We start from the raw sequence: 27138 nt of genomic DNA, 5'->3' as shown, positions 1-27138 counted from the left end.
GGTTTTCTCTTAAGCTTCCAGTTACATCTGTAGATGAGTCTGGTGGGTGATAGAGGGATCCAATTATCATTTTATGTCCTCCCCTGATACCGAGTCTTGCCCAAACAATCTCACATGCAGCATCTGTTTCTATCTTGGTGCATTTGAGTTTCTGGTCTACTGCGGCAAACACACCACATCCATTTGCCTGTCCTTTCAATATGCTTTCTGTACCTAGTATTATGTGAGCTTCACTGCTTTTCAGTAGTGCTTCAAACTCTGGCACTTGCTTGTGAAAGCTGTGGATATTAACAATTAGGATTCTAATACTCTCTCCTGTGGGAGATAATTCTTTCGATCTTACACTGATACTTCTGGTTTTCCAATAGCTATCGTTACCTTTATTGGATGGAGAGTCGCTTAATCTAAAGAACCCTTGGGTGCACCTCACACAGAGTCAACTAGCTGAGTGGCAGCCTCTGATGCGTAGTGCACACCTGACCCATTTAGGGGGATCCTACAAAACTCATCATCAGGTACAGAACCAAAAAAGCTCTGGGTCAATGTGACATATTGGACCAATTCCGGAATTAGTATCTTACATTTATGAAGAGTATGATATCCAAAATTTTGGATAAATTGCTGCTGGTATATTCCTTTACAAAGGGCTTTCCATGTTTAAACCCAAAAGTGATAATTAAACTGATCATGAGAAAAGATAGATAGGCATAGCATTGACACATCTCACTACCTTGAATTGCTTTGATGGTCATGAGGCTGATGCAATTTCCAGTGAGTTCCGAAATGTAGTGGAAATCGTGTCAGTAAAGGAAATCCTTGAAGAATTTGATGGAATTCTTGTTCACATCAATCAGTTCTGGATGATGATCATTGGAGTCAAGAGTGGATGTGAAAATGTGAAGAGATTTATTGAGGTTGCTTGCAATCTCTTCCATGGCAGTGCGAGCCTTGAAAGAGATTTCTCTGACAATTGTAGTCTGGTCAAAATTTTGACTGAAGCCTCTCTCACAGTCGTCTGTGCTGTTCATGTTGCAGTCAAGGTGACAGAGGTGTTGTATTTGTAACTATCACAAAGCAGTTTATACATATCTTCAGAAATGCACTTGGTAGGTGCAGTGAAACAGTAATAGAGAAAAGGGCAACTGAGAAGTCCTCAAAAGAAAATGAGAGAAAGGAGAAAGCGAGTGTGGAAAGGCTAAGAGTACCAAGTAATATGAAAACAAAATTCATGGAAAATGCTGAAAAAGAAGTTACTCAGCTTGAAGAAGTAATTCTGTAAGTAAAAACTACCAACTTGAGACTACATTTAATGTTCACATGCGTACCCTTCTCAGACTAGTCTATTCCAATTCTTTACAAAATAATTTTGCTCAAATTGTATTTGATTTTATTCTTAGATCTGTTTGTAAAAAGTGTAAGTTTTTCCTGTAATTGTTTTAATTCAAATTACATGTTTCTTTCTTGGTTAAAATAAACAATGTTCTTTTCACAGTACAGCCTCATTGTATTCTTATATAGTGACAAAATTTGTGGATTTTGTCATAAAATCAATAAAAATTGGTTAAGGATTAAGCACAATACTGTCCTGGAAAAGCGAAAAATTGGCCTGAATTTCTGGACACCCTAAGTTAGTGTAATATTTAGTCTTAAAAGCACTCTCATTAGCACGAATTTCAGAGTGGATTTTTTTAACTGTGATTACTATTTATGTCACTGTTACTTTTGCTACTGATGCTGCTGCTGCTGCTACAGCTGTTAAAATTGATAATAGTAAAGGAATTTTTCTGTTTACTTGTTACCAGGACACTGTACCCTTCCAAGTATTCAGCAAGGGTCCTACGTTAAAGTTCAGACTCAACTGGACAACAGAGCCAAGTAATGGATTAGTGGATAGACCTAAGCCAATTCGTCCTCATGATCAGTGCCTTGATTCAAATAGCAATAAGGAGAACAGACCAGGTATTACACAGCATTTATTTGTATGCGTTACTTAGAAAACTAAATCAGACTTTATATTATAAAATTTAGGGAATTTTCTTCACTTTCATATTTATTATAATAATGGATGTTACCCATTTATTTATGTAGTAGAATTAAAACTAGGACTCCAACTACACTTAATGTAATTGTACATATGTTGTATTCTATTTTCAGTCGATTGAGGTCAGGATTATTGGACTGAAGAATGCGTTGAAGGACAATTCCGATCAAAGTTACTCAAATTAGGTGGTGTTGGAGGGTGACCCAGATGACATGAATTGAGAAATAGCTTCTGAAATTGAGCATGTGTGCTCAGCAGAGTGTTGTGCCTCTGAATAGTTAACTCTGCTCTTGGCCACAGTTTGGCAGTTTGTTTGGGTGGACAGCTAGTTCATGGTCATGCCCACATAAAATGCTGTACTGAAATTGTCGGCATATGATGTGACTGCTTTGACCGGTGTAGCATGGGATAAATTTGATATGGGACTGTACAGGTGGAAAAAGTTAATTGGGCAATGGAAGAAGAAAATACGGATTGGAGAAGGTATATAGTTCCCCAGAAGAAATTATGCCAATTGCAAATGAAGATAAATTGCAAGATGGTTGGGGAGCTTCAGTTCTTATCATTCGGTGGGGGGAAAAAAATTGTGCAAACCTGGAAGAAAGAAATGTCCATGTGTAGATGAAATACCAGCAGAACCCATAGGCAGTAGGCCAAAGGGCAAAGCAAAAACTATACAAATCTATGAGTGAAATTCATGAGTACGGAAATGTTCCATAAAGATACTTAAAATAATCTAATTCTTTAGCTATGGAAATGTGTGAAAATCAGCACAAAGTAATTCTAATATCATATATATCGAAAGTACTCGTGAGAGTACTGCAGTGAAGAATGAAAAGGTTAGTTGAAGCCTGTTTAGGAGAGGATCACCTTGATTTTTGGAGAAGTAGAGGCACTCAAGAAGCAGTGTTTACAAGTATGCTATTTTTGCATGTTTTAGAATCAAAGAACCTGCTGATGATTGTGATATTGTTGCTGAAACTAGTTTGGGAATAAATAAATAACAAAAGTGGTTTGCATGAAGGTGGATCCACAGTCGGATATTGTTGTGCGATACATGAGGTGAGGTCAGAATCCGGAAAGGTGTAAGTCAGAATTGCTCATTGTCACCACTGATAATTGAGTTGTACATTGAGGACACAATGAGAGAGGTACAGGACTAACTCGATAAGAATGTTGTTAATTGAAAAAATCAATACATTTCATTAACAACCAAAAGTGAACCAGTTGAGTTTGGTTTGCATACAACCGAGAACCCCACAACCAAAAATGAAGGTCCTTGTAAACATTCTTCCCCTCTCACAATGAAAATGAGATGTTAAAGAAAATGGTTATCAGAAAGTGTTTTTAAAGCAAAAAATGGTTTTCATAGTTTCCCAGCAAATACTGCTTTAATCAAGTGATATTGAGTGATTATTTTCTGAGTAAGTTGTTGACAGATGACATTGTAAAGATATGAGAACTAAAGAATTTTGATTTTACTACAAACTTCAATCAAATTAAACGTCTGTGTTAATATTCTTAGACCAAATAAAGTTACGTAGTGAGACTTAAATAAATTGCTTAATCAATGTAAGCATTGAACTGAAGTGATCTGTTGAAGATAATCATACTAATAGGTAGGAAATTCAGGAGACCAAACTACACATATGACATTTTCACCTTTAATGTGGTGTATTTTTCACAACATCCAGTTCTGTCAATCACTTGGGAAAAAAAGGTATGCGTTTAGAAATCGAATGATGTATTGCTATGCCATTAAGAAATTATTTTGTTCTATATAGATTTATTTATTTATTTATTTATTTGGATGGTAGCATTGAGAGTTCCCAGGAAATACATCAGACAAGATTAGAGAATTGGTTTTTACTTTAGTGTTGCCATTACAATTTATCTTTTTGTGTTACTTTCTTATCTTACTAGTAAGAGTACATGTAACGTTTTGTTCCTATGCAGTTTGTACTTTTAATGTCCTGTGGTAGCTGGTATGTAATCGTTGCTGTGTTTGCTTTTCCAGAACGTTGTAACAACAGTACAAAGGTTGTTGCACCAATCAAGAAGGAACCTCGTCTGCAGATTGTATACCAGTTTTTGTACAACAACAATAGCCGACAACAAACAGAAGCATGTGAAGATCTAACGTGTCCTTGGTGCTCTCTTGATTGTGTTGTACTCTATGCCTTGCTCAAGCACCTGAAGCTGTGTCACTCACGTTTCACATTTACATATGTTGTGAGTAGTTTTTTCACAACTTCTGTGGTGCCTGTTGTTACTATATGTTAGTTTATTTGCTTTATGTGTGTGTTTGTGATATAAATTTTATTAAGCTTGTCTTTCTCCTCAAAATTTCACTGAAATTTTTACTAAATTACAGAAGTGTAAAATATGTGTAGAAGAAAGGGGAACATTCCAACGAGAAGTAATGGTAACTACTTCAGCTATTTCCTGTAGTGGAAGACATGTTTAACATTCCAAGAATTCGTTTTATTTCTGCAGCTAAATGGAGGTAATCAGATTATAATAGGGGACCTCAATGCACATGTTGGCACAGACAGGAAAGGATTCGAGGAGATAATGGGACCAGAGGGCTGGGGGAACCGAAATAGAGAAGGAAAATTGTTGCTGGAATTCTGCAAGAGGAATGGGCTGGTGATCGCAAATTCCTGGTACAAGAAGAGAAGTAGCCACAAAATAACTTGGTACAGTGGAGACTGGTCCCAAACTTCAGTAGTAGACTATGTACTAGTGGATAGGCAGATGATGAGCAGCCTCACAGATGTTAAGGTCATTCCATCTGAGGCCTTAGACAGTGACCATTGGCTGTTGGTAGCCACCCTGAGAGAGAAAAAAGATAGGAGGGCAACAGATATACAGGAGAAAAGGTTGAAGACATGGATGCTGAAAGAGGATGAACGGAGGACCCAGTACCAGACACTGATCAGGAAGAAGCTGCCAAAGGAAGATCAGAGAACAGTGGAAGAAGAATGGGGAGATTTTAAGAGGGCTCTAGTTGAGGCAGCTGAGACTGTGTGCGGAAGAACTAGCACAAAGAGGAGAAATAAGGAAACCCCATGGTGGAACAACATATGTAAAGAGGCAGTACTTCGAAAGAACAAAGCCTTCAGGGAATGGTTCCAGACCCGAACAGAGGAAGCTAGGGTAAAATATAAGGAAAGCAAGAAAGCGGCACAGACCATAGTAAGGGCGGAGAAGAAGAAGTGGATGGAAAAATGGACAAGAATGTTAGAAGAGGACAGTGAAGGGAACAAAAAAGTACTTTACACCATGGTAAGAAATAAGAGGAACGACAGAAGCGAGTGCCTGAGGATCATAGATAATAATGGAAGAGTTGTGGAGGAAATGCATGAGCTCAAAAAGATTTGGAAGGAGTACTTTGAAGATCTGTTGAATGCCGCCAAGCGGGTAACTAACAGCGATGGAGAGCCTAAGGCAGCAGACGATTATAATAGTGGGGAAATTGATGATCTAACTTGGAATGAAGTGGAAGAAGCCATAAAGAGGATGAAAGGGGGCAAGGCACCAGGTTGGGACGAAGTAACAGTGGATATGATACGAGCAGCAGGAGAAGTAGGAACCCAGTGGCTATACAGAGTGCTGAGGGTGGTGTGGAAGGAGAACAGAATTCCTGAGGATTGGAAGAAAGGAATTATAGTCCCGATCTTCAAGAAAGGGGATAAAAGGAGATGTGAGAACTACAGAGGAATCACCCTGCTATGCCACTGTGGAAAAATCTATGAAAAGATCCTGGAGAAGAGAATAAGAAGCAGTATTGAAAGTAGACTGCAAGAGGAGCAGTACGGTTTCAGACCGGGAAGATCAACAACGGACCTCATATTTGCGGTAAGGCAACTGCAGGAAAGGCACTAGGAGTACGGGAAGGACTTAATCATGGCCTTTTTAGATATTGAGAAGGCGTATGACAGTATCTGTAGGGACAAGCTCTGGGATGTGCTGAACACAAAAGGGATAGATGAAGAGATAACACGAAAAGTCAGAAAAATGTATGAGGGAAGTGAGAGTTGTGTGAAAGTGGGGAGGGAACGTACTGCATGGTTCAAGCTGGAAAATGGGCTGCGGCAGGGAAGTGCACTTTCGCCTTTATTGTTTATTATTGTTATGGATGAAATCCTACAGCAAGTATCAGATGCAATTGGAGATCATAAAATGAAAGCAGTGCTTTTTGCCGATGACCTGATGTTATGGGGAAATTGCGAGGAGGTGGTGCAAGAGCAGTTAGATGTATGGGAGGCAACGGCAGCACAATATGGAATGCATTTCTCTGCAAAGAAAAGTGAAATAATTGTCACAACAAGGAAGAAGAGTAGGCCAAATGTGGATATAACTTGTGGAGGGGAAAAACTACAAGTGGTAGAGAACTTCAAGTACCTGGGAAGCATGATTGAAAGTAAGGGGGGAAACACAATGGAAATAAATGAAAGGTGCAGAAAAGCAGGGCAGTTCTACAAATGCATTAGGGGGCTTATTTGGAGCAAGGAGGTGCCACAGAAATCCAAGGGAATTATATACCGAACCTACTTTGTCCCCATATTGACATATGGAAGTGAGACATGGGTAATGCACAAAAGCGACAAAAGTAGAATACAGGCTAGTGAAATGAAGTTCCAGAGGAGCAGGTTGAGTGTAACAAGACAAGACAGATTGCGAAATGTGTATGTGAGGGAAAGACTAAAGGAGGAACCAGTACAGGACAGGATAGAAAAATCAAGACTGCAGTGGTATGGACACATGAAGAGAATGGATGAGGGAAGAATTCCAAAGAGGATGTTTGATCTGCAACTGGAGGGGAAGAGGCCCAGAGGAAAACCAAGAGATAGATGGGTGAAGGGAGTGAAGGAATGTGTGACGAGAAGAGGAGAGAACTGGACGAAGGTGGAAGAGGGGGAATGGTGGAAAGACAGAACACGATGGAGAGGCTTGTATTCCCGACAGACCCAGCCAGTGGCTGGAAACTGTCCAAGATGATGATGATAACTGTGTATGCAGTGGTATCTCATTAGCACATTTTTGAAGGGTCCACAGATTCTGAGTGTTGTAAGTGAGAGAATGTTCTACTGAAAAATTCTCTATTTGGTAACAATTCAATTTTTTTGGCAGTGAAAATCCTGAATTAAATATTTGTGGTGAAACTAGTCTATTAACACCATACTTCGTGACATGTTGTCTCAATAAATCATAATGCAAAATGTGGCTTTTCCAGAACACGTTCATGGAATTGCACCTGGTAATTGAATAGTGGTTGTCATCCGTATATTGTACATCTTAGCCTAACTGCACTCTAGTATAATAAGTTTCAGTATGTAGTCCTGTCTCCTCAGAGGTTTGAAAAACCTAACAATAGTTAGCTGTTTCTTTTATCCTAATTTTAATATTATGTTGTCCATTTTAGTTAATATGTCAAACCTCAAATTTTAACTTGTAACACTTAACTGTATCAATTGTTTCAATAGCTTTTGATATTTAGAAACTGGCAAAGATTTTGATTCATCCTAGTCTTCACTTCTTGTTTCTCTGCTATCTGTTCCTGAAAGATTTCCTCAATTGTCATGGACTGTCAGATTGCAACACTTTCGACGCCTTCAACATATGGATCGAAGCTAAGGTAGACTTTGTTTTCAGCTGGCCCCATTAATTTGCTGCCATGGTTCAAATGCAATTCCTTCTTTTTCCGGTGTGTTGTCTACTGTATGTACCCACTTTCAATGAAAGCCAGTGTTCTTGACACTGTTAGAGATTGTGGTCAATACATAGAATCCCAGACACTCTCGCAGTAAAAGAAAATGTGTGGGCACGAGACTTTTTAATGATTGTGATTTGGATTTGAATTGAAATTATTTTTGAGATTTTATTTATACTTTTGAGTTTATGCTTTTAATAACTGGTTAATTAATAAAGATTAATATGAACAAACTTTTTGTTCACGTTAAAGTTACTTTAATGTGAGCCAGTCTAGAAACACATTGCATTTAAATTGAAAACTGAAATAATATTTTTGTATTTTCCTCGTCTAATTTTTTAACAAGTATGAGTTCTTTATTGTAATTTGCAACTGCCCACACATGTGAGAGAATTGTTCTTACCGCCGTTAACAAATAATTGAAGTCGGAGTCATGGCTCTGGATCTCGGCGAGTAACTGAAAATAAAAATCTTAAAACTATGTTTCCTTCCACTGCATCAGGCGGCTATGGAGAAAATATTTCTTATGTTTTGAGCGGGTGAGCCTTTGCTTCTGCTAATTTCGTGATTTAAAAATGTCACGTAATGGCGTGTGTTGCTGCAGTGGCAGCTGCAACTGTTGAGCTGAAAATTACTCAGAATACTCCTTTTAAAAGGAAACGGACATGACACAGGGCTCACCTTCTACAAATAAAGGTGAACAATAACTTTAAACTATTATATTATTGAATTAATATCACAAATGAGCTTATATTCGTCAGCAATTAACAAGCATGTCCCACCTCTACCACATCAGACAAGAGAAAAAAAATACATAGTAGAACAACTGAATGATGTTCTTCTTCACATTAAACTTACATAGATTATATTGTACATAATCAGTAATCTTTGCACTCAAATATTGAAAGTAACGTTTTACATCATAATAATCATACAAATGAGAAAAATTTATGCCGCCTGTGCAGGCAGTATCACACTCAATATAATATTTCAGATTGAGTTCTCGTCCATATTAAATCTCTTTAATATTTGCGTTTAATTTTTTTTTTTCAACATTTTCATTGGGAGTGGCTCAGCACTTCTTAAGAAATGCGAAGTGTCTAAGATGGTTACCTTTCTCATTGTAGTGTGAAGACAGGCCTGCCCCTTCTGTGCAAGAATCTTCCTATATTTTTATTCTAGGTATTTTATAGTGCCTTGGTTAAGTGGCTGAAGGTGGCTTGTACAATTGAGAGGAATTTATAATATGTAGATGGAGCATATCTTGGGGAAGTTCTGCATACTGGTCAATAAACAGGATAATTTTCCTATTTGTACCACCTGATCTTGCATCCCAGGCACGGTTGTTGTTACTTGTGCTTTCTTATTAGACATATATTTACATGGAAATGTGTGCACATTTAAAATTATCTGTCCACCTTTTCAGTATTATGAAAATGTGTGTGTGCGTGCGTGCTTGCGCTTTGTATACTTTGGAAGAAGGCCTTCTGGCCAGAAGCTTACATGCTTCATTTAGTAGTCTTTTTGTTGTGCCTGTCTGTCACTCAACATCTCTGCTATATGGTGAGTAACAATATCCTTGTTATAATATTGTGAATACTCCTTCCTGGATTTTCGATTTTCCATTGTTTCTCCACTTTTCAATTATTAGTGGCACCAACTTTACTGTTCCACTTGCATTACAACATTATCAGACAGTTAACCTCTCTTTACGAAATTTTCTACAGTGGCAAATTCTCTCCTGTGAACTCGAGGAGATTTTTTTAAAAAAATATGCCATTATGTGACTGCCATACAGTCGGCCATCCCCAAGAGATCTGTCAGGCAGAAAGTAATAAAATAGTCCATTTCGTGTGCGTTAAAAACATCGGGATTCTACCTTTGTGCAATTGTACCATCTCCGAATGTACTTCAGTCATGAGTTCTTTCATATTCCAACGGATCTTTTACCTTGTATTTTCCCTTCAACAATGAGTTGTAATTGGTAACTTTTGCTTCATTTTATGTGTCCTAGATATTAAGTTTTATTGGGAACAGTAGTTCTTTTTGATTTTTTTATCTGACGAAGGACTTCTTCATTTGAAATTTTCAGCACCCAAAGTATGTGTAAGAGACGGAGATACGGATACATTTCAAAAACATCAGTTCTTTTCTCTAGATATTAGTTAATGGTCCAGCTTTCACACCCATAGAGATAAATGGAGAACACATAGCAATGAATCATTCACATTCTCTGTTGCCAACTATTATCCAATCTTATGAAAAGTTTTTTCATGCTAACAAATTGCATCCTGGCCAGTTCTGTTCTAGATCTGATCTTTGTTATGCAGTCACACTGCTCATCCATGTATGATAGATGGAAGAGTATTTTTCCATGACTGAATGGTGTCAATGTTTACACTTCTGCCCAAATTTCTCATTCACATTTATACATAAAATTATAATTATGTTGATTCTTGAACCTTTCGATCCAACCGTTGGATTCTTTGAAATATTCAAAGCATCCAACCGTTGGATGCTTTGAAATATTCAAAGCAGAAGCTCGTTTTATCCCCTTTAATAGAATGTGTTCCAGTTCCGGGAACTGACTGTTGTGCACTCATTTTTGTTTGCCATTTCCTCCTTCGTAATGTACTGCTTCACGTATTTTTTGTTTGCTCACTATTGTATTCAATGTTGACGGAGGCTTGATGTATGCCTGTGCTATCAACATGCTTCCTGTGTGAATTATTGTCCATTTCCTGAATAATTTTCTACTTTAGTTTGTTTGTTAACTGTCTCACTGTCTTTTTGTCCATGATGTATCGGTTCACCATTAGACACAAAAAAATCACAGACTGAGTGTCAGTCAGATGCTAAATATGAACTAAGAACAACAGCGACTGAGTTACACACCAATAAATATTTGGCTTATTGTGTGGATGCTACAATTGTGCTCCTACCTCCAATTGATACTTGTCAGAAGAGGTTAGAAATCATAGGAGCTAGTTCCACAAATCATTTTTATGACAGCAAACTATTTTATGACAAAAAGTTGCAGACTTCAAACAACACTATCTCCCACAAGTTTCCTCACCCCTAAGGACACACATATATTCTGCTACCACAATTCCCAGAACTGTCAGTGGCAGAAGTTGCAGCGGCCAAACAGTACCAATACTGCCACATTTGAACATGCTAAGCAGGTAGGGAGAACATATAATCAAGTCATTTTAACATGCATTTACTGCAGTTGGGACTGGGACTTCCAAAAATGGATGTACTGTGCTGGAAGACAGGGTAATGAGGGACATACTAATAAGAGTCCACTGTTTATGATGAAATGTCACATGAAAACTATTCATAAAATGCCTTAAAACAGTCTGCCTATGCAAAGACAGTGCTCAGATTTGTTGATGAAAAATTTGCCATTACTCCTAAACCTTTTGGTGTACTTCTTCACTTCGAAACCAAAAAAAAAAAAAAATGTTGTTCTAAACCTACTGAGTCTGAAGTTAATTGGTCATTTTAGGTGTCATCTTCCCTTACTACAATGTCCCACTTGGCTCTGTAGCATTTATCTTTGCCTCTACAGAGGCATAGTTAGTGACACCAATATTGCTGTGATTATATTGTTTGGCAGTAAATCTAGTTAACTATTTTCGTCTCCTAATAAAATTCGGCGACAGTTAGCAGCTGTGAATGAGATAGCCTCACTTCTGGATAGCTCTGTTTCTCTTCTCACGCCTCAGGGAAACCAAATAATGATGTGCAAGTGTATGTAATGTAAATGAGATCTCGATTTTCCTCATACCTCACAGAGATTTTACTTTTACGCAGTAAGAAACTGAAGTAACATCATTTTGATAATCATCCACTCGTATTTTACATTTCAAGGCATCAGTGACTGTTGTGTACTCACATAATCACCAGCATGACATCATTTTGTGTATGATGGCATCATGATGGGAAGCCCATTAGCTCTAGTTTTAACCAACCTGTTTTTCACAGAACTTTGTGAATATGGCTTTGGACATGGCTCCTGCAAAGCCTAGTGGCTCTTATCATTACATAAACACGTTCATTGTCTGGCCGCATGGACTTGAAAAGCTGGGAGAGGTCTTGGAGCACATCAGCGACATCCATTACTACATAAGTTCACGATGGGGATAGAAATCAGTAATGCATTGCCATTCCTTGATATCAGCCAGGCACTTAGGAAAACAGCAACAAAACATGACAACTTTTCCAAGTCATTTTACTAAAGACACGCAAACAGAAGGCCCCCGAGGGAGAAGTGAAGAAGATAACGTTTTTGACATTCTGTAACTAAGTGACAGGAAGAATTAGTCAGCTCCTGAGGAAGTGTGGAAATAGATACAGTCTACCAATCTCCAGCAAAACTTGACATCTCATGAGTCCTGTGAAAGATAATGCAGACCTTGTAACTCATGGGATAAAATAAATACTAAGTCAGTGTGGATGGTTTTTATGTTGGATAGCTTGTGTACACTATTAAACAGTGCCGTATAGAATACAAAAGATGTTCATGCCTACAGTATCCTGAGAGATCAGCAGTAGAACTACATTCCTTGGATAAAAAGCATTGAATTACATTCAATGAGACATCTATCATTAAATGGAGAAATGTTTTCCAGGATAATGTAATAAAAGAAAAGAGACAGATGAAAATCATCTGGTAACACCCATAATAATGGCGGCAATTTGCAGTTGAGCACTGCTCAGGTTCTGGCCATTGGATAGTCAAAGGGTGCGCGATGGACATGAAACAAAAACATCACCTTTTAGGATAGTGGAGTGGGCACCTGTGGCACCATATGTGGTAACACAGCTATGTGAGGCTGGGAGCAGCAATAACATGACAGTCATCACTTGACAATGGCTTAAGGGGTTCTCATCTGATAGCTTGTGGATATTTAAACACTTAACAGAATTAGAAATAAGAGAATTTTATTATATTGTGATTAATTTTCAAATTAGTTAACACCTTTATTTTGTCTTATATTTAGCAGGTATCACAGGGGCCTTAAAACCTCAATCCCATAATGAATTGTTCCTCTTTATGGTGTATTTAACAAAAGTAATAAAAACAAAATTACTACATGAGTCCGCCGCTTTATCTGGCACACACAAACAATGCTTTTACCTGTGTTCAGCATCCCATACAAAATAAATGGCATAACCCACATACACTATGCGATCAAAAGTATCCGGACACCCCCAAAAACATACGTTTTTCATATTTGGTGCATTGTGCTGCCACCTACTGACAGGTTCTCTATATCAGTGACCCCAGTAGTCATTAGACATCATGAGAGAGCAGAATAGGGTGCTCCACAGAACTCACGGACTTCGAATGGGGTTAAGTGATTAGGTGTCACTTGTGTCATACGTCTGTACGCGAGATGTCCACGTTCCTAAACATTCCTAGGTCCACTGTTTCCGATGTGATAGTGAAGTGGAAACATGAAAGGACACATACAGCTCAAAAGCATACAGGCCAACCTTGTCTGTTAACTAACAGAGACCACCGACAGTTGTAGAGGGTCGTAATGTGTAATAGGCAGACTTCTATCCAGACCATTGTGTGGGAATTCCAAACTGCATCGGGATCCACTGCAAGTACTATGACGGTTAGGCAGAAGGTGAGAAAACTTGGGTTTCATGCTCGAGCAGCTGCTCATAAGCCACACATCACACCGGTAAATGCCCAAACACGCTTCGCTTGGTGTATGAAGCGTAAGCATTGGACGATTGAAGAGTGGAAAAACGTGTGGAGTGATGAATCACGGTAGACAATGTGGTGATCTGATGGCAGGGTGTGGGTATAGTGAATGCCCGGTGAATGTCATCTGCCAGGGTGTGTAGTGCCAACAATAAAATTCGGAGGCAGTTGTGGGGGCTTGTACCCATTGTTGTTTTGTGTGGCACTGTCATAGCACAGGCCTGCATTGGTGTCTCAAGCATCCTCTTGCTTCCAACTGTTCAAGAGCAGTTCAGGGGTGGTGACTGCATCTTTCAACATGATCGAGCACCTGCTCATAATGAGTGGCCTGAGGCGTAGAGGTTACATGACACCCCTGTAATGGACTGACCTGCACAGAGTCCTGACCTAAATCCTGTAAAACACCTTTGTGATGGTTTGGAACGCCGACTTCGTGCCAGGCGTCACTGACAGACATAGATACCTCTCTTCAGTGGAGCACTCCATGGAGAATGGGCTGCCATTCCCCAAGAAACCTTCCAGTACCTGATTGAACATATGCCTAAGAAAGTGGAAGCTGTCATCAAGGCTAAGAGTGGGCCAACACCATATTGGATTCCAGCATTACTGATGGAGGGCGTCACGAACTTGTAAGCCAATTTCAGCCAGGTGTCCGGATACTTTTGATCACATAGTGTATCTTCTGCCCTACTAGAGATAGATAGATGTATATAAAATAAAATTTTATTTCACCAGTTAGTGTCCTTCTCAGCTGACCAATGTGATTTTCTAATTCCTGGTCAGGAAAGTTATCCCCTCTCACAAACAAAGATTTGGCACCTCTTGCCACATCAGAGAAGAATGATGATAATAAATGGTGGACTGTGATTTTATTAGTCAGCTTGGCTAAAGTTCACACATCTGTCTTTTTCTCTTTGGAACAGGTATAGAGTTCATTATTTCACATTGTGTCTTCTAGGTGAATCTATAAGACAACTTGTGAGAGTGCTGTACAGAGCAAGTCGTGGATAACATTGTCTAATTCACTATTGCTACCTTTTTCCCATTGACAGATAACTAACAATCAGAAATGTGTGCTGAGCAATAGCGAAACAATAATATAGAGTAGAGAACTTGCATTACGGAATCTTTTCCGAACTCAAAATATGACACACCAATGCGCGCGCGCGCGTGTGTGTGTGTGTGTGTGTGTGTGTAAAATACAGAATGATTTGAGTGGTAGTACTGAGAGTAGACTGAATATTGTAAATGTTATCCAAAATTTTATGTAATAGTGATCCTGTTTAAATTAGTGATGTGTAAATCTTGATATTTCTTACAGCCAATTCCACAAGGTGCCCGTATTGATGTAGCCATAAATGAATGTTATGACGGCTCATATACAGGAAGTCCACATGACCTCATATCACAACCTCCTGGGTTTGCATTTTCACGTAATGGCCCAGTTCGCCGAACTGCTGTGTCTAACATTCTTGTGTGCCGTCCAAAACGACCAAAACCTAGCCTTTCAGAATTCCTGGAGCTTGATGAGAATGAATTCGATGGTCAGCGGCCATACATAACTGGTCACAATAGGTGAGTCTTAGTGTTTCGTATACTTCTGTACAGATTAGGTCCATCTCAACGTCCTGTACATTCCCAGGCTCCTCATTTTCATTTACTATATTTCCATTGATATTTAGTAACTGTACAGAATATTCCTACCACACCTCCTTGAATTCATTTACATTCTCAACTTCCTGTCCTTCATTGGTCATCCTGACATATACTATCGTGCCTCTTTTCTTACTTTCCTCATTGTCATTTTCCATCATTTTTGTGCACTGTTTCATCCACTTCTTTCTCTCCTACCACCATTTCATTGAAGTAAATGAATAAGAAAGACATCATCATTGCTTACTATGCTTACTTGTTAACAACAGTGAATTTCAATTTCACATAAGCTGCTTGTGACAGAACTGTGTGAAACTAATGTGTTAGGGTGACACTGCAATTTGAACAAGATGGCTTCTCAGTTAACATACCTTCCACAGCAGTTAGTGCACAAAGGAGGGAAAATCATATGAATGTGCCAGTAACTGGTCATAGTGATATCATGAAGAATCTGTGACACTGGTGATGAAATCAAACCTATCTCTACCCTGTCTTCAGAGCAGAGAAATGTTTGATATCATCAGCCACTGTGATGAGTTAGTGATAAAATCAGATGATTTTCTGTCCTTTCTCCTCTAGTTGCCTTGGGAGGTTTGTTATGTTGTGAAAGATGAGAACTTAACATTGTTGATATTTTCAGGTTATATCACCATACAACAACGTGCCTGCCAATTTATCCAAAGGAGATGGACGTGGATTCAGAAGGAGAACATGATCCTAAGTGGCTACAAACTAAAACAATGATGATGATTGATGAATTCACAGATGTGAATGAGGGTGAAAAGGAGCTCATGAAAATGTGGAACCTTCATGTTATGAAGCATGGGTGAGTTGTTGTTATTAACTTCCAGCTCACCCTTTGTTAATTCATTCAACACTATTTTTTCCCCCTTAAGAATAAAATCTTTCACATTTTCCTCACAGAAACTGACCAACTTCACTGTAAAATGGATAAGTTCAAGATTATTGATTTTTATACTTCAGTCTTAACAAAAATATGTTTGCAGGGCTGTAGCACAGATAAACGTAATCACTTGATTCTTTCATTTAATTTATCCCCATGTTGTCCCTAAAAGGTATCAGATAGATTATATAATGGGAAGACAGAGATTTAGGAACCAGGTTTTAAATTGTAAGACATTTCCAGTGGCAGATGTGGTCTCTGACCACAATCTATTGGTTATGAACTGCAGATTGAAACTGAAGAAACTGCAAAAAGGTGGGATTTTAAGGAGATGGGACCTGGATAAACTGAAAGAACCAGAGGTTGTAGAGAGTTTCAGGGAGAGCATAAGGAAACAATTGACAGGAATGGGGGAAAGAAATACAGTAGAAGAAGAATGGGTAGCTTTGAGGGATAAAGTAGTGAAGGCAGTAGAGGATCAAGTAGGTAAAAAGACGAGGGCTAATAGAAATCCTTGCGTAACAGGAGAAATATTGAATTTAATTGATGAAAGGAGAAAATATAAAAATGCAGTAAATGAAGCAGGCAAAAAGGAATACAAACGTCTCAAAAATGAGATTGACAGGAAGTGCAAAATGGCTAAGCAGGGATGGCTAGAGGACAAATGTAAGGATGTAGAGGCTTTTCTCACTAGGGGTAAGATAGATACTGCCTACAGGAAAATTAAAGAGACCTTTGGAGAAAAGAGAACCACTTGTATGAACATCAAGAGCTCAGATGGAAACCCAGTTCTAAGCAAAGAAGGGAAGGCAGAAAGGTGGAAGGAGTATATAGAGGGTTTATACAAGGGTGATGTACTTGAGGACAATATTATGGAAAGGGAAGAGGCTGTAGATGAAGACGAAATGGGAGATACGATACTGCGTGAAGAGTTTGACAGAGCACTGAACGACCTGAGTCGAAACAAGGCCCCGGGAGTAGACATCATTCCATTAGAACTACTGATGGCCTTGGGAGTGCCAGTCATGACAAAACTGTACCATCTGGTGAGCAAGATGTATGAGACAGGCGAAATACCCTCAGACTCCAAGAAGAATATAATAATTCCAATCCCAAAGAAAGCAGGTGTTGACAGATGTGAGAATTACCGAACTATCAGTTTAATAAGTCGTGGCTGCAAAATACTAACACGAATTCTTTACAGACGAATGGAAAAACTGGTAGAAGCGGACCTCGGGGAAGATCAGTTTGGATTCCGTAGAAGTGTTGGAACACGTGAGGCAATACTGACCTTACGACTTATCTTAGAAGAAAGATTAAGAAAAGGCAAACCTACGTTTCTAGCATTTGTAGACTTAGAGAAAGCTTTTGACAATGTTAACTGGAATACTCTCTTTCAAATTCTGAAGGTGGCAGGGTAAAATACAGGGAGCGAAAGGCTATTTACAATTTGTACAGAAACCATATGGCAGTTATTAGAGTCGAGGGAAATGAAAGGGAAGCAGTGGTTGGGAAGGAAGAGAGACAGGGCTAGCCTCTCCCCGATATTATTCAATCTTTATATTGAGCAAGCAGTAAAGGAAACAAGGGTCATTCCATATCAAATCACCCAATAAAAAATAAATTTTACACCCACCTACTTAAATTTTCATGAAATTTGGCTAAAGTGGTTCTAATACCATCCTGACAACACCTGCAAATTTTTTTTGCTGTATCTCTTGTAGTTTTTTTTATAAATTTTTAAAGTTTTTATGTTTTGCGTTTTCCGAGCCTTCGGAAATGGTAAATTTAATTTGTATTCAAAACTTTAAAATTGCTTATCTTAAAAACTCTTTTAGATAACATCACGAATTTTTGCAGCAAGTTTATTTATTATACATATTTGAAGATAAAAATTATACTATTAAAACATATTAATATTTTCTATGAAAAAAAAAATGTATGTATTTTTAACGGATGTTTTGTTTTATAAGAATTGCAATATCTACAGTCTCAGATCTGATAGAATGCTCAAATTTGTTTTAATTTACTCTTAAACATATAGGCTACTTGATAAAACAAAAATAATGATGGCTTTTTAACATGTTTATTAATTATAGTAGATTACATTAGAATTATGTACAAAGATAGTGTACTTACGACACTTACGTATAACCCAACTGATTGCTTGAAACATTGAAGTTTTTGAGTAATTTTGTCTTTTTAATAAACATTAATGCTGACTCAAACTGTTTTTCCACTTCATCAAAGAGCTTTCAGTTCTTTTGATACAGTCTTTTTTGAAGTAATACATTCTTCCAGTGCCGCTTGATTGAGGTGCGTCTACTAAACATACTATAGTTGGTTGGTTGTTTGGGGTAGGAGACCAGACAGCGTGGTCATCAGTCTCATCGGATTAGAGAAGGATGGGGAAGGAAGTTGGCCGTGCCCTTTGAGAGGAACCATCCCGGCATTTGCCTGGAGTGATTTAGGGAAATCACAGAAAACCTAAATCAGGATGGCCGGACGTGGGATTGAACCGTCGTCCTGCCGAATGCGAGTCCAGTGTCTAACCACTGCGCCACCTCGCTCGGTCACAGACTATGTGCTCCAAAGGCACTATGCAAGAATCTTCTCTTTCAGACCAATAAAATGATGCAGCTGGTCCTGAAGGATGTAGAAATAGAATTTCTGCATCTTCTTCATCATTGAATATTGTTTTTACCAGTCCAAAGTACCAGTTACCATCATAATTTGCAGCCACACAGCTATTTATGAATGGTTCAACACGAACCCGATCAGAAGAAGAATGGAAAGAAAAGACTAAGGAGGGTTTTACACTATCTGTAGTCCTTCTAATTTCAAGGTTGTTTGTTGGAAGTGGTTTGAAGTTATGAAAACTTCTTGTTCCAGGAATGGTTCGGGTTGCTGAAAAACGTTTTTCTAGTTTTAACCGTAGCAAATCAGCTTCTTTTTTGTCAATAAAGTGAAAATGAATGTTTTCAATATTTTTTTCACAAAACTTGTGCACTTCGATTGCTGTCATTATTTGTTCTTCGTCTGAAAGCTATAGACTGGCTTTCCTTAAAATTCTTTTAATAGTTCCTCCTAGGCCATCACAAATTGACTTCCCATGACTTGTTGCAAAAAGAAGAGTGTTGACTTGTTGCAAAAAGAAGAGTGTTGGGCCTTCAAATTAAAGTCTCTCAAGTGTTCAGTCAAATTTTTAAAACTGTTTCTATTTTTGTACTGCCCAGCACAACCATCTGTAAAGCAGTGAACTGAGTCTGTGTCAGTATGATGTAATGACAGCCACTTCGTAATTTCTTTTTGTACAAAGTTAACAAAACCAGTGTCATGTTCTTGGTCATCACTAATAAAACAGTGGTTGGAAACAAAAACATTGTTTTTCTCATTTCTTAGAAAAACTCCAACTGGGTGTAGAGTACAACCACCTCTATTCCAGTGGTAACTTTGGATCTCATTTTGTATAACAAAGGAATAATTTTCACTGAAATCCATCACAATAATTGCTGTTTTGGGCGGTGGGTCTTCTTTCAATCTTTTAAAGGCTGCTGATTGGGATTTTGCTATAAACGAGAGCGGGGTGAGCTTTTCCAATGACCTAACCAATAAAGAAATGTAGTCTTCAACACTGATAGACTGTTTGATCATTTCTGCCCTGTCTGTGTTAACCCACTGACTGATTACAATTTCTTCTCCTAAATCATAACTTTCACTTAGTTTTTCAGTTAAGTACTCAGTTAGTGCAGTATTTGCAGGACAGCTGCCGCAATGATGTAGCATGCAGTTTTGGTTTTCCGTGTTGCACACAAGCATCTTAATTAGGTCTTTATAAGATTCTTCAATTTTCACAGCATCCAGTAATAGTTTAACATTCTGGTGGATACTGCATACACATACAGTGTGTGTGCCTGCAGCATCAGCAAGGATACACCATTTCGGTCTCAAGAAACAAAATTTTGAAAATCCTACTTCTACCTCGGAATTCTCCCATTTGAAAGAATAATAGAGTTCTCTCAAGTTACACAAAATGAGTCTTTTTTGCATGTACACATTTTTTTGAACACTGACTTTGTCTTTTGTTCCAGGTAGCACTCTGGAACTTTCATCCTTTTCATAAAAATCTGTTACAAGTCTTACTGTATTTTCAGAAAGAGTTTTACCTTTTTTTGGACCAGGAGTTTCCAAAATACTCTCTTCAGATTTTAGCTTTCTAGCTTGTCGTACCATGTACTCACTTACATTAAATTCTTTCATCACTTTATTTTGACTCCAAGAATCTGAAGCCAAGTCAGATCTGGATTTTTCTAGACCTCCCAACAGATTAAATCTTCTCTTTCATAAGAGAAATCATTACATCAAAATCCTTTGCTTTCTCAACCACACTTGTATCTTCTTCGTCATCATCAGAACTTGGTGCATCATATTTTAATGCTTTTGAAACCGCCTTTTTTGCAGTCTTTTCAATACTACTACCTTCCTTTTAAAATAAGACCCTTTACTTTGTTCTGACAAGCCATGAAGCTTTATCGGTGTTAAACCTATATTATCAAGAGCAATGTTTGTTTGTACGAGGGATTCATTTCTAGATTCCAATGATTCTAATTCAACCATGACTTCATCATCTGTTTCACTTTCATTGACTTCAACTCTTACTTTTTCCTCGCAAAAGTTACGGCATGTTGAGCAAAGCTTTTGTCCGGGTTTTATGCTAATATTTTTTGTCAGTAATTGTTTAGAAAGATCCAAGCCTACACTTCTCAACGATTTTTTGATGGGCTTTTTGTGTTTTTTTAGTGGGTCTACACATGTTGTTTGATACTTTTTGAAAACATTTAAAAAGTAGTAGCTGTGGTGTGAACATATATTCTTAAATTCACACAGATTAATTCCAGATCATAAGTGGATCAAATCGTTTTCTTCCTCACTCAATTCAGATACCGGTTCTAACTTTTTTGAAGGTATGTAGGTTGTTTGGAAACAGTCAGATTTTTTAAATAACCGTACGCTACAGGTTTGAATATCTGACATACTGATTTCACTTTTGGTCTGATTACTGTTCTGGTTACTTTTATAGGAAATTGGAAAAGAATCTCTGTAAACAAAGTAACAGTACTTACTGAAAGTTCGAATAAACTTAATAAAATACTATCCAAGCACTATTTAACACTGTAATAATTTTTTCTTCAAAACACAGGAGTAACAAAACAAAATCCAAGCGTACATTGTTCCTCCAAGAAGACAAAAACTTATTTTCGGTGTCTAAGTCACTTGGTACTTTTTATTATTAAAATATAATTAATATTATTTTAAAAATTAGATAACTATTAAACAGGTTAAAAAGCCAACATAATTTTTCTTTTATCTAATAGCCTATACAATTAAGAGTATTTTAAAACAAATTTGAGCTTTCTATCAGGTCTGAGACTCTAGATATTGCAGTTTTTGTAAAACTAAACATCAGTTAGCTAAAAAAAAAATAAATAAAAAAAATAAAAAAAACCCTTGTATATTTTTTCATTTGGAAGATTTTAATATATCTTTATGGTAATTTTTTTTAAACATTTAGATATGATACACAAACTTATTCCAAAATTTCATACTGATATCTTGAGTATTCTTTAATATACAAATTTTTTTAGTTGTGAGGACACGTTTAAGTTAAGATTTCCGACTGCTGAAACGCCAAATCGAAAAACTTTAAAAATTTATTAAAAACAAATTATAAGAGATAGAGCAAAAAAATTATAAGAGATAGAGCAAAAAATTTTTTACAGGTGCTTTCAGGATGATAAAAGAAGTAATTGTACCAAGTTTCATTAAAATCTGACATGGTTGGTGTCAAGGCCTGGGTGACTTGACATGGAATGACCCACAAAAGATAAATTCGGAGTAGGTATTAAAATCCATGGAGAAGACATATAAACTTTGAGGTTTGCCGATGACATTGTAATTCTGTCAGAGACAGCAAAGGACTTGGAAGAGCAGTTGAACGGAATGGACAGTGTCTTGAAAGGAGGATATAAGATGAACATCAACAAAAGCAAAACGAGGATAATGGAATGTAGTCGAAATAAGTCGGGTGATGCTGAGGGAATTAGATTAGGAAATGAGACACTTAAAGTAGTAAAGGAGTTTTGCTATTTAGGGAGTAAAATAACTGATGATGGTCGAAGTAGAGAGGATATAAAATGTAGACTGGCAATGGCAAGGAAAGCGTTTCTGAAGAAGAGAAATTTGTTAACATCGAGTATAGATTTAAGTGTCAGGGAGTCGTTTCTGAAAGTATTTATATGGAGTGTAGCCATGTATGGAAGTGAAACATGGACGATAACTAGTTTGGACAAGAAGAGAATAGAAGCTTTCGAAATGTGGTGCTACAGAAGAATGCTGAAGATAAGGTGGGTAGATCATGTTACTAATGAGGAGGTACTGAATAGGATTGGGGATAAGAGAAGTTTGTGGCACAACTTGACTAGAAGAAGGGATTGGTTGGTAGGACATGTTTTGAGGCATCAAGGGATCACAAATTTAGCATTGGAGGGCAGCGTGGAGGGTAAAAATCGTAGAGGGAGACCAAGAGATCAATACACTAAGCAGATTCAGAAGGATGTAGGTTGCAGTAGGTACTGGGAGATGAAGAAGCTTGCACAGGATAGAGTAGCATGGAGAGCTGCATCAAACCAGTCTCAGGACTGAAGACGACAAGAACAACAACAATAACAATTGTCCCTAATTGCTGAATATGTTTAGCTTACATCTTCAATTTTGTTGTCAGTAGTCTTTTGTGTGTAGCAGATGGAATATATAATAGTTGTGTCAACTTCGCTTATAGTTTAAAAGCACCTCATGACTACTTTGCAGAACTTCACTTCATTAGTGTGGGAATTCAAATAATCACAGAAGAAACTGAGTTATTCACTGTGCTACGTTATCACCGTATCTTGACAAAAAATCTCAAGAAGTTTCGGTCTTCTGTTGAATCAGCAAATTGGTCAAAGCTCTCTGTCCAGACACTCTGAGACCATAACGATATCAAAATAGGTTCGGGGAGACAAGGCAGAAATACTGAAAATCTTTTTCTTAAACTGTTTCATTGAGGAAGGTCACACTCTAATTCCTGCTGTAAATCATCGCACGGATATCGAAGTAACAGATAACAAAATAAGTGGCCATGGTATAGAAAACCAACTGAACCAGCTCCTCTTCTAGCATATGTGAACAGTAGGTCACTGAAGGAGCAAAGTGGTTCTTGTGAGTGGGAAAAAGTGCAGGTCTCTCCTGTTTTCTAGAAGGGTCATCGAAGAAAAAACAAACAAACAAACGACCGCAGTCTCTGGCAGCTGAAGCCAGACTATGAGCAACAGTGCATGATGGGAGAGCAGGGTTGCCACAAGTTCTGGAAATCAGGGAACATCAGGGAATTTCAAACATGTCAGGGAAATCAAGGTAGTATCAGGGAAGTTTGAAGAAAACACTAGAAAAGTCTCGTTATTTTGTCTCAGTAGATAAAGTGGTTTGTTTGCTGAGATGTCATGCATCATCACTGGCTGGGTGCAGCTGGGTATGTGCGCCGCTCCCTACTCCCTCATTCTTACCGCTTCTCTCCTTCCTAACCACTCCCCTCAGCTTGCAGTCAGTGCTGCGACCAGTTCATGCCGCTAGTCTAGCAACTACCGATGAGAGGCAGGAAGGCGTGAGGAGTGGTTTGTTTGGATCTGATTCTCAGAGACTAAGACACAGTGGCTGGAGATGGTGGTCATGTGTGCATTAGTTGTGTCAGAGTAATTATGTGAAAGTGTGTTTTCTCTTGTTTTCTGACAAAGGCCGTGGTCAAAAATTTAGTTGTGAGAGTGTGGTTGTCTTTTCTATGTGCCTATCTGTGGATCAGCAATCTTCTTCACAGAGAGTTGCTACCTATCCTCATTAGTATTGATTCTCAGAGTATTTGTGCAAGTTACCTGTCGCATGGGTTGATCACCGCAGTCTCATATCATCAACATGCTGTCTGTGACTCATGATTAGCTGGCCGCACCAGTGGACTTCCATGATGAGCCAAAACCTTAGGCCATTTCTGCAGGTATCTCTAACGGATCGGGCTTTCCAATCTGAAGCCCAACGTTTCCCACTCTTGTGCAAGCCCTGCCTGTTGGATCTAGTCTTACCGAGCTGCCCGCAGGCTGGGTCTGTCTGTGTGTGGCATAATGCGGCGTATTTTCATCATGGACCCAGGATTATGGTGCTGCTCAGCAGGCAGAATCCACAGGTGATGGATTACAGGAATTCTGACTGTCTCACCACAAGTACATTGTTCAGTGTGGCATTTTATTGACAATTTATTTATTCTAGTACATTTTGGCACTTTGAAAGTAGTCAATATATTAGGAAGTATGGACGGTAAGAAGAAGAAAATTGTGGCAGTCGCTGGCAGATTGTAAGCTATGTACTCATATATTTCTTGAAAGAAAAATCACATAATACCTGCAAAATGAAATGATTGTGTGGCATTGACAGCCAGGAGGCTCCATACAGGGAAGTTCAGCTGCCAGGTTTTAAGTCTTCAGTCATGTGACGCCACATTGGCCGACTTGCACACTGGTGGTCATGAAATGATTGCCGACTTGCATGTTGGTGATCATGAAATGATGATGAGGACAACATAACACCCGAGTCCACGAGCGCAGAAAATCTCCAACCCAACCGGGAATCGAACACGGGTCCGCTGCATGGTAGGCAAACGCATTTCCGCTCAGCTAAGTAGGTGGATACTCAATATCACTAAAATAATAGACCTAACACAGCGGGTAATAATTGACAATAACAAATATAGTAGAACCAACGTTTTGTTGGCAGTCACCTAGTGTTGATTTACACAACTCTTCCCCACCTTATACACTTCTTTCAAGATGCCTACTTTTCTCTGGGGTTATTTATGAAATCAGTGAAAGTATTTTAATTCTTTCTTGTGACTCCAAGGAAATGCATATTTTTATCACCAAATATGTGTTTTTTATATAATAGAGGGAAACATACCACGTGGGAAAAATATATCTAAAAACAAAATGATGCGACTTACCGAACGAAAGTGCTGGCAGGTCGATAGACACACAAACAAACACAAACATACACAAGAAATTCTAGCTTTTCACAACCAACGGTTGCTTCATCAGGAAAGCGGGAAGGAGAGGGAAAGACGAAAGGATGTGGGTTTTAAGGGAGAGGCTAAGGAGTCATTCCAGTCCCGGGAGCGGAAAGACTTACCTTGGGGGAAAAAGGACACACACACACACACACACACACACACACACACACACACACACACACACACACACAGAGAGCTATCCAGCCGCCCATACACAGACACAAGCAGACATTTGTAAAGGCAAAGAGTTTGGGCAGAGATGTCAGTCGAGGCAGAAGTACAGAGGCAAAGATGTTGTTGAAAGACAGGTGAGGTATGAGCGGTGGCAAATTGAAATTAGCGGAGATTAAGGCCTGGCGGATAAAGAGAAGAGAGGATATACTGAAGGGCAAGTTCCCATCTCCGGAGTTCTGACAGGTTGGTGTTAGTGGAAAGTATCCAGATAACCCGGACGGTGTAACACTGAGCCAAGATGTGCTGGCCGTGCACCAAGGCATGTTTAGCCACAGGGTGATCCTCATTACCAACAAACACTGTCTGCCTGTGTCCATTCATGCGAATGGACAGTTTGTTGCTGGTCATTCCCACATAGAAAGCTTCACAGTGTAGGCAGGTCAGTTGGTAAATCACGTGGGTGCTTTCACACGTGGCTCTGCCTTTGATCGTGTACACCTTCCGGGTTACAGGACTGGAGTAGGTGGTGGTGGGAGGGTGTATGGGACAGGTTTTACACCGGGGGCGGTTACAAGGGCAGGAGCCAGAGGGTAGGGAAGGTGGTTTGGGGATTTCATAGGGATGAACTAAGAGGTTACGAAGGTTAAGTGGACGGCGGAAAGACACTCTTGGTGGAGTGGGGAGGATTTCATGAAGGATGGATCTCATTTCAGGGCAGGATTTGAGGAAGTCGTATCCCTGCTGTAGAGCCACATTCAGAGTCTGATCCAGTCCCGGAAAGTATCCTGTCACAAGTGGGGCACTTTTGGGGTTCTTCTGTGGGAGGTTCTGGGTTTGAGGAGATGAAGTGGCTCTGGTTATTTGCTTCTGTACCAGGTTGGGAGGGTAGTCGCGGGATGCGAAAGCTGTTTTCAGGTTGTTGGTGTAATGGTTCAGGGATTCCGAACTGGAGCAGATTCGTTTGCCACTAAGACCTAGGCTGTAGGGAAGGGACCGTTTGATGTGGAATGGGTGGCAGCTGTCATAATGGAGGTACCGTTGCTTGTTGGTGGGTTTGATGTGGACGGACGTGTGAAGCTGGCCATTGGACAGGTGGAGGTCAACGTCAAGGAAAGTGGCATGGGATTTGGAGTAGGACCAGGTGAATCTGATGGAACCAAAGGAGTTGAGGTTGGAGAGGAAATTCTGGAGTTCTTCTTCACTGTGAGTCCAGATCAAGAAGATGTCATCAATAAATCTGTACCAAACTTTGGGTTGGCAGGCCTGGGTAACCAAGAAGGCTTCCTCTAAGCGACCCATGAATAGGTTGGCGTACGAGGGGGCCATCCTGGTACCCATGGCTATTCCCTTTAATTGTTGGTATGTCTGGCCTTCGAAAGTGAAGAAGTTGTGGGTCAGGATGAAGCTGGCTAAGGTAATGAGGAAAGAGGTTTTTGGTAGGGTGGCAGGTGATCGGCGTGAAAGGAAGTGCTCCATCGCAGCGAGGCCCTGGACGTGAGGAATATTTGTGTATAAGGAAGTGGCATCAATGGTTACAAGGATGGTTTCCGGGGGTAACAGACTGGGTAGGGATTCCAGGCATTCGAGAAAGTGATTGGTGTCTTTGATGAAGGATGGGAGACTGCATGTAATGGGTTGAAGTTGTTGATCTACGTAGGCAGAGATACATTCTGTGGGGGCTTGGTAGCCAGCTACAATGGGATGGCGGGGATGATTGGGTTTGTGAATTTTAGGAAGAAGGTAGAAGGTAGGGGTGTGGGGTGTCGGTGGGGTCAGGAGG

General features: G+C 39.1%; 1 protein-coding gene across 1 annotated transcript in view; it reads left to right on the top strand.

Moving 5' to 3' along the window:
* The window catches only part of LOC126251623 (polycomb protein suz12-B), a 316089-nt gene that overhangs the window by 264076 nt on the left and 24875 nt on the right, over nt 1–27138 (top strand). The window contains exons 7-10 of the mRNA XM_049952165.1: nt 1803–1959; nt 4059–4273; nt 14804–15057; nt 15776–15961. Of these exons, the coding sequence (XP_049808122.1) occupies nt 1803–1959; nt 4059–4273; nt 14804–15057; nt 15776–15961 (812 nt within the window). The remainder of the gene's footprint in view (nt 1–1802; nt 1960–4058; nt 4274–14803; nt 15058–15775; nt 15962–27138) is intronic.

This window comes from Schistocerca nitens, chromosome 4 (assembly GCF_023898315.1).
Source record: "Schistocerca nitens isolate TAMUIC-IGC-003100 chromosome 4, iqSchNite1.1, whole genome shotgun sequence".
Lineage (NCBI taxonomy): Eukaryota > Metazoa > Arthropoda > Insecta > Orthoptera > Acrididae > Schistocerca > Schistocerca nitens.
Note: the sequence above shows the minus strand (reverse complement) of the source record. Positions and strands in the feature narration are given on the sequence as shown.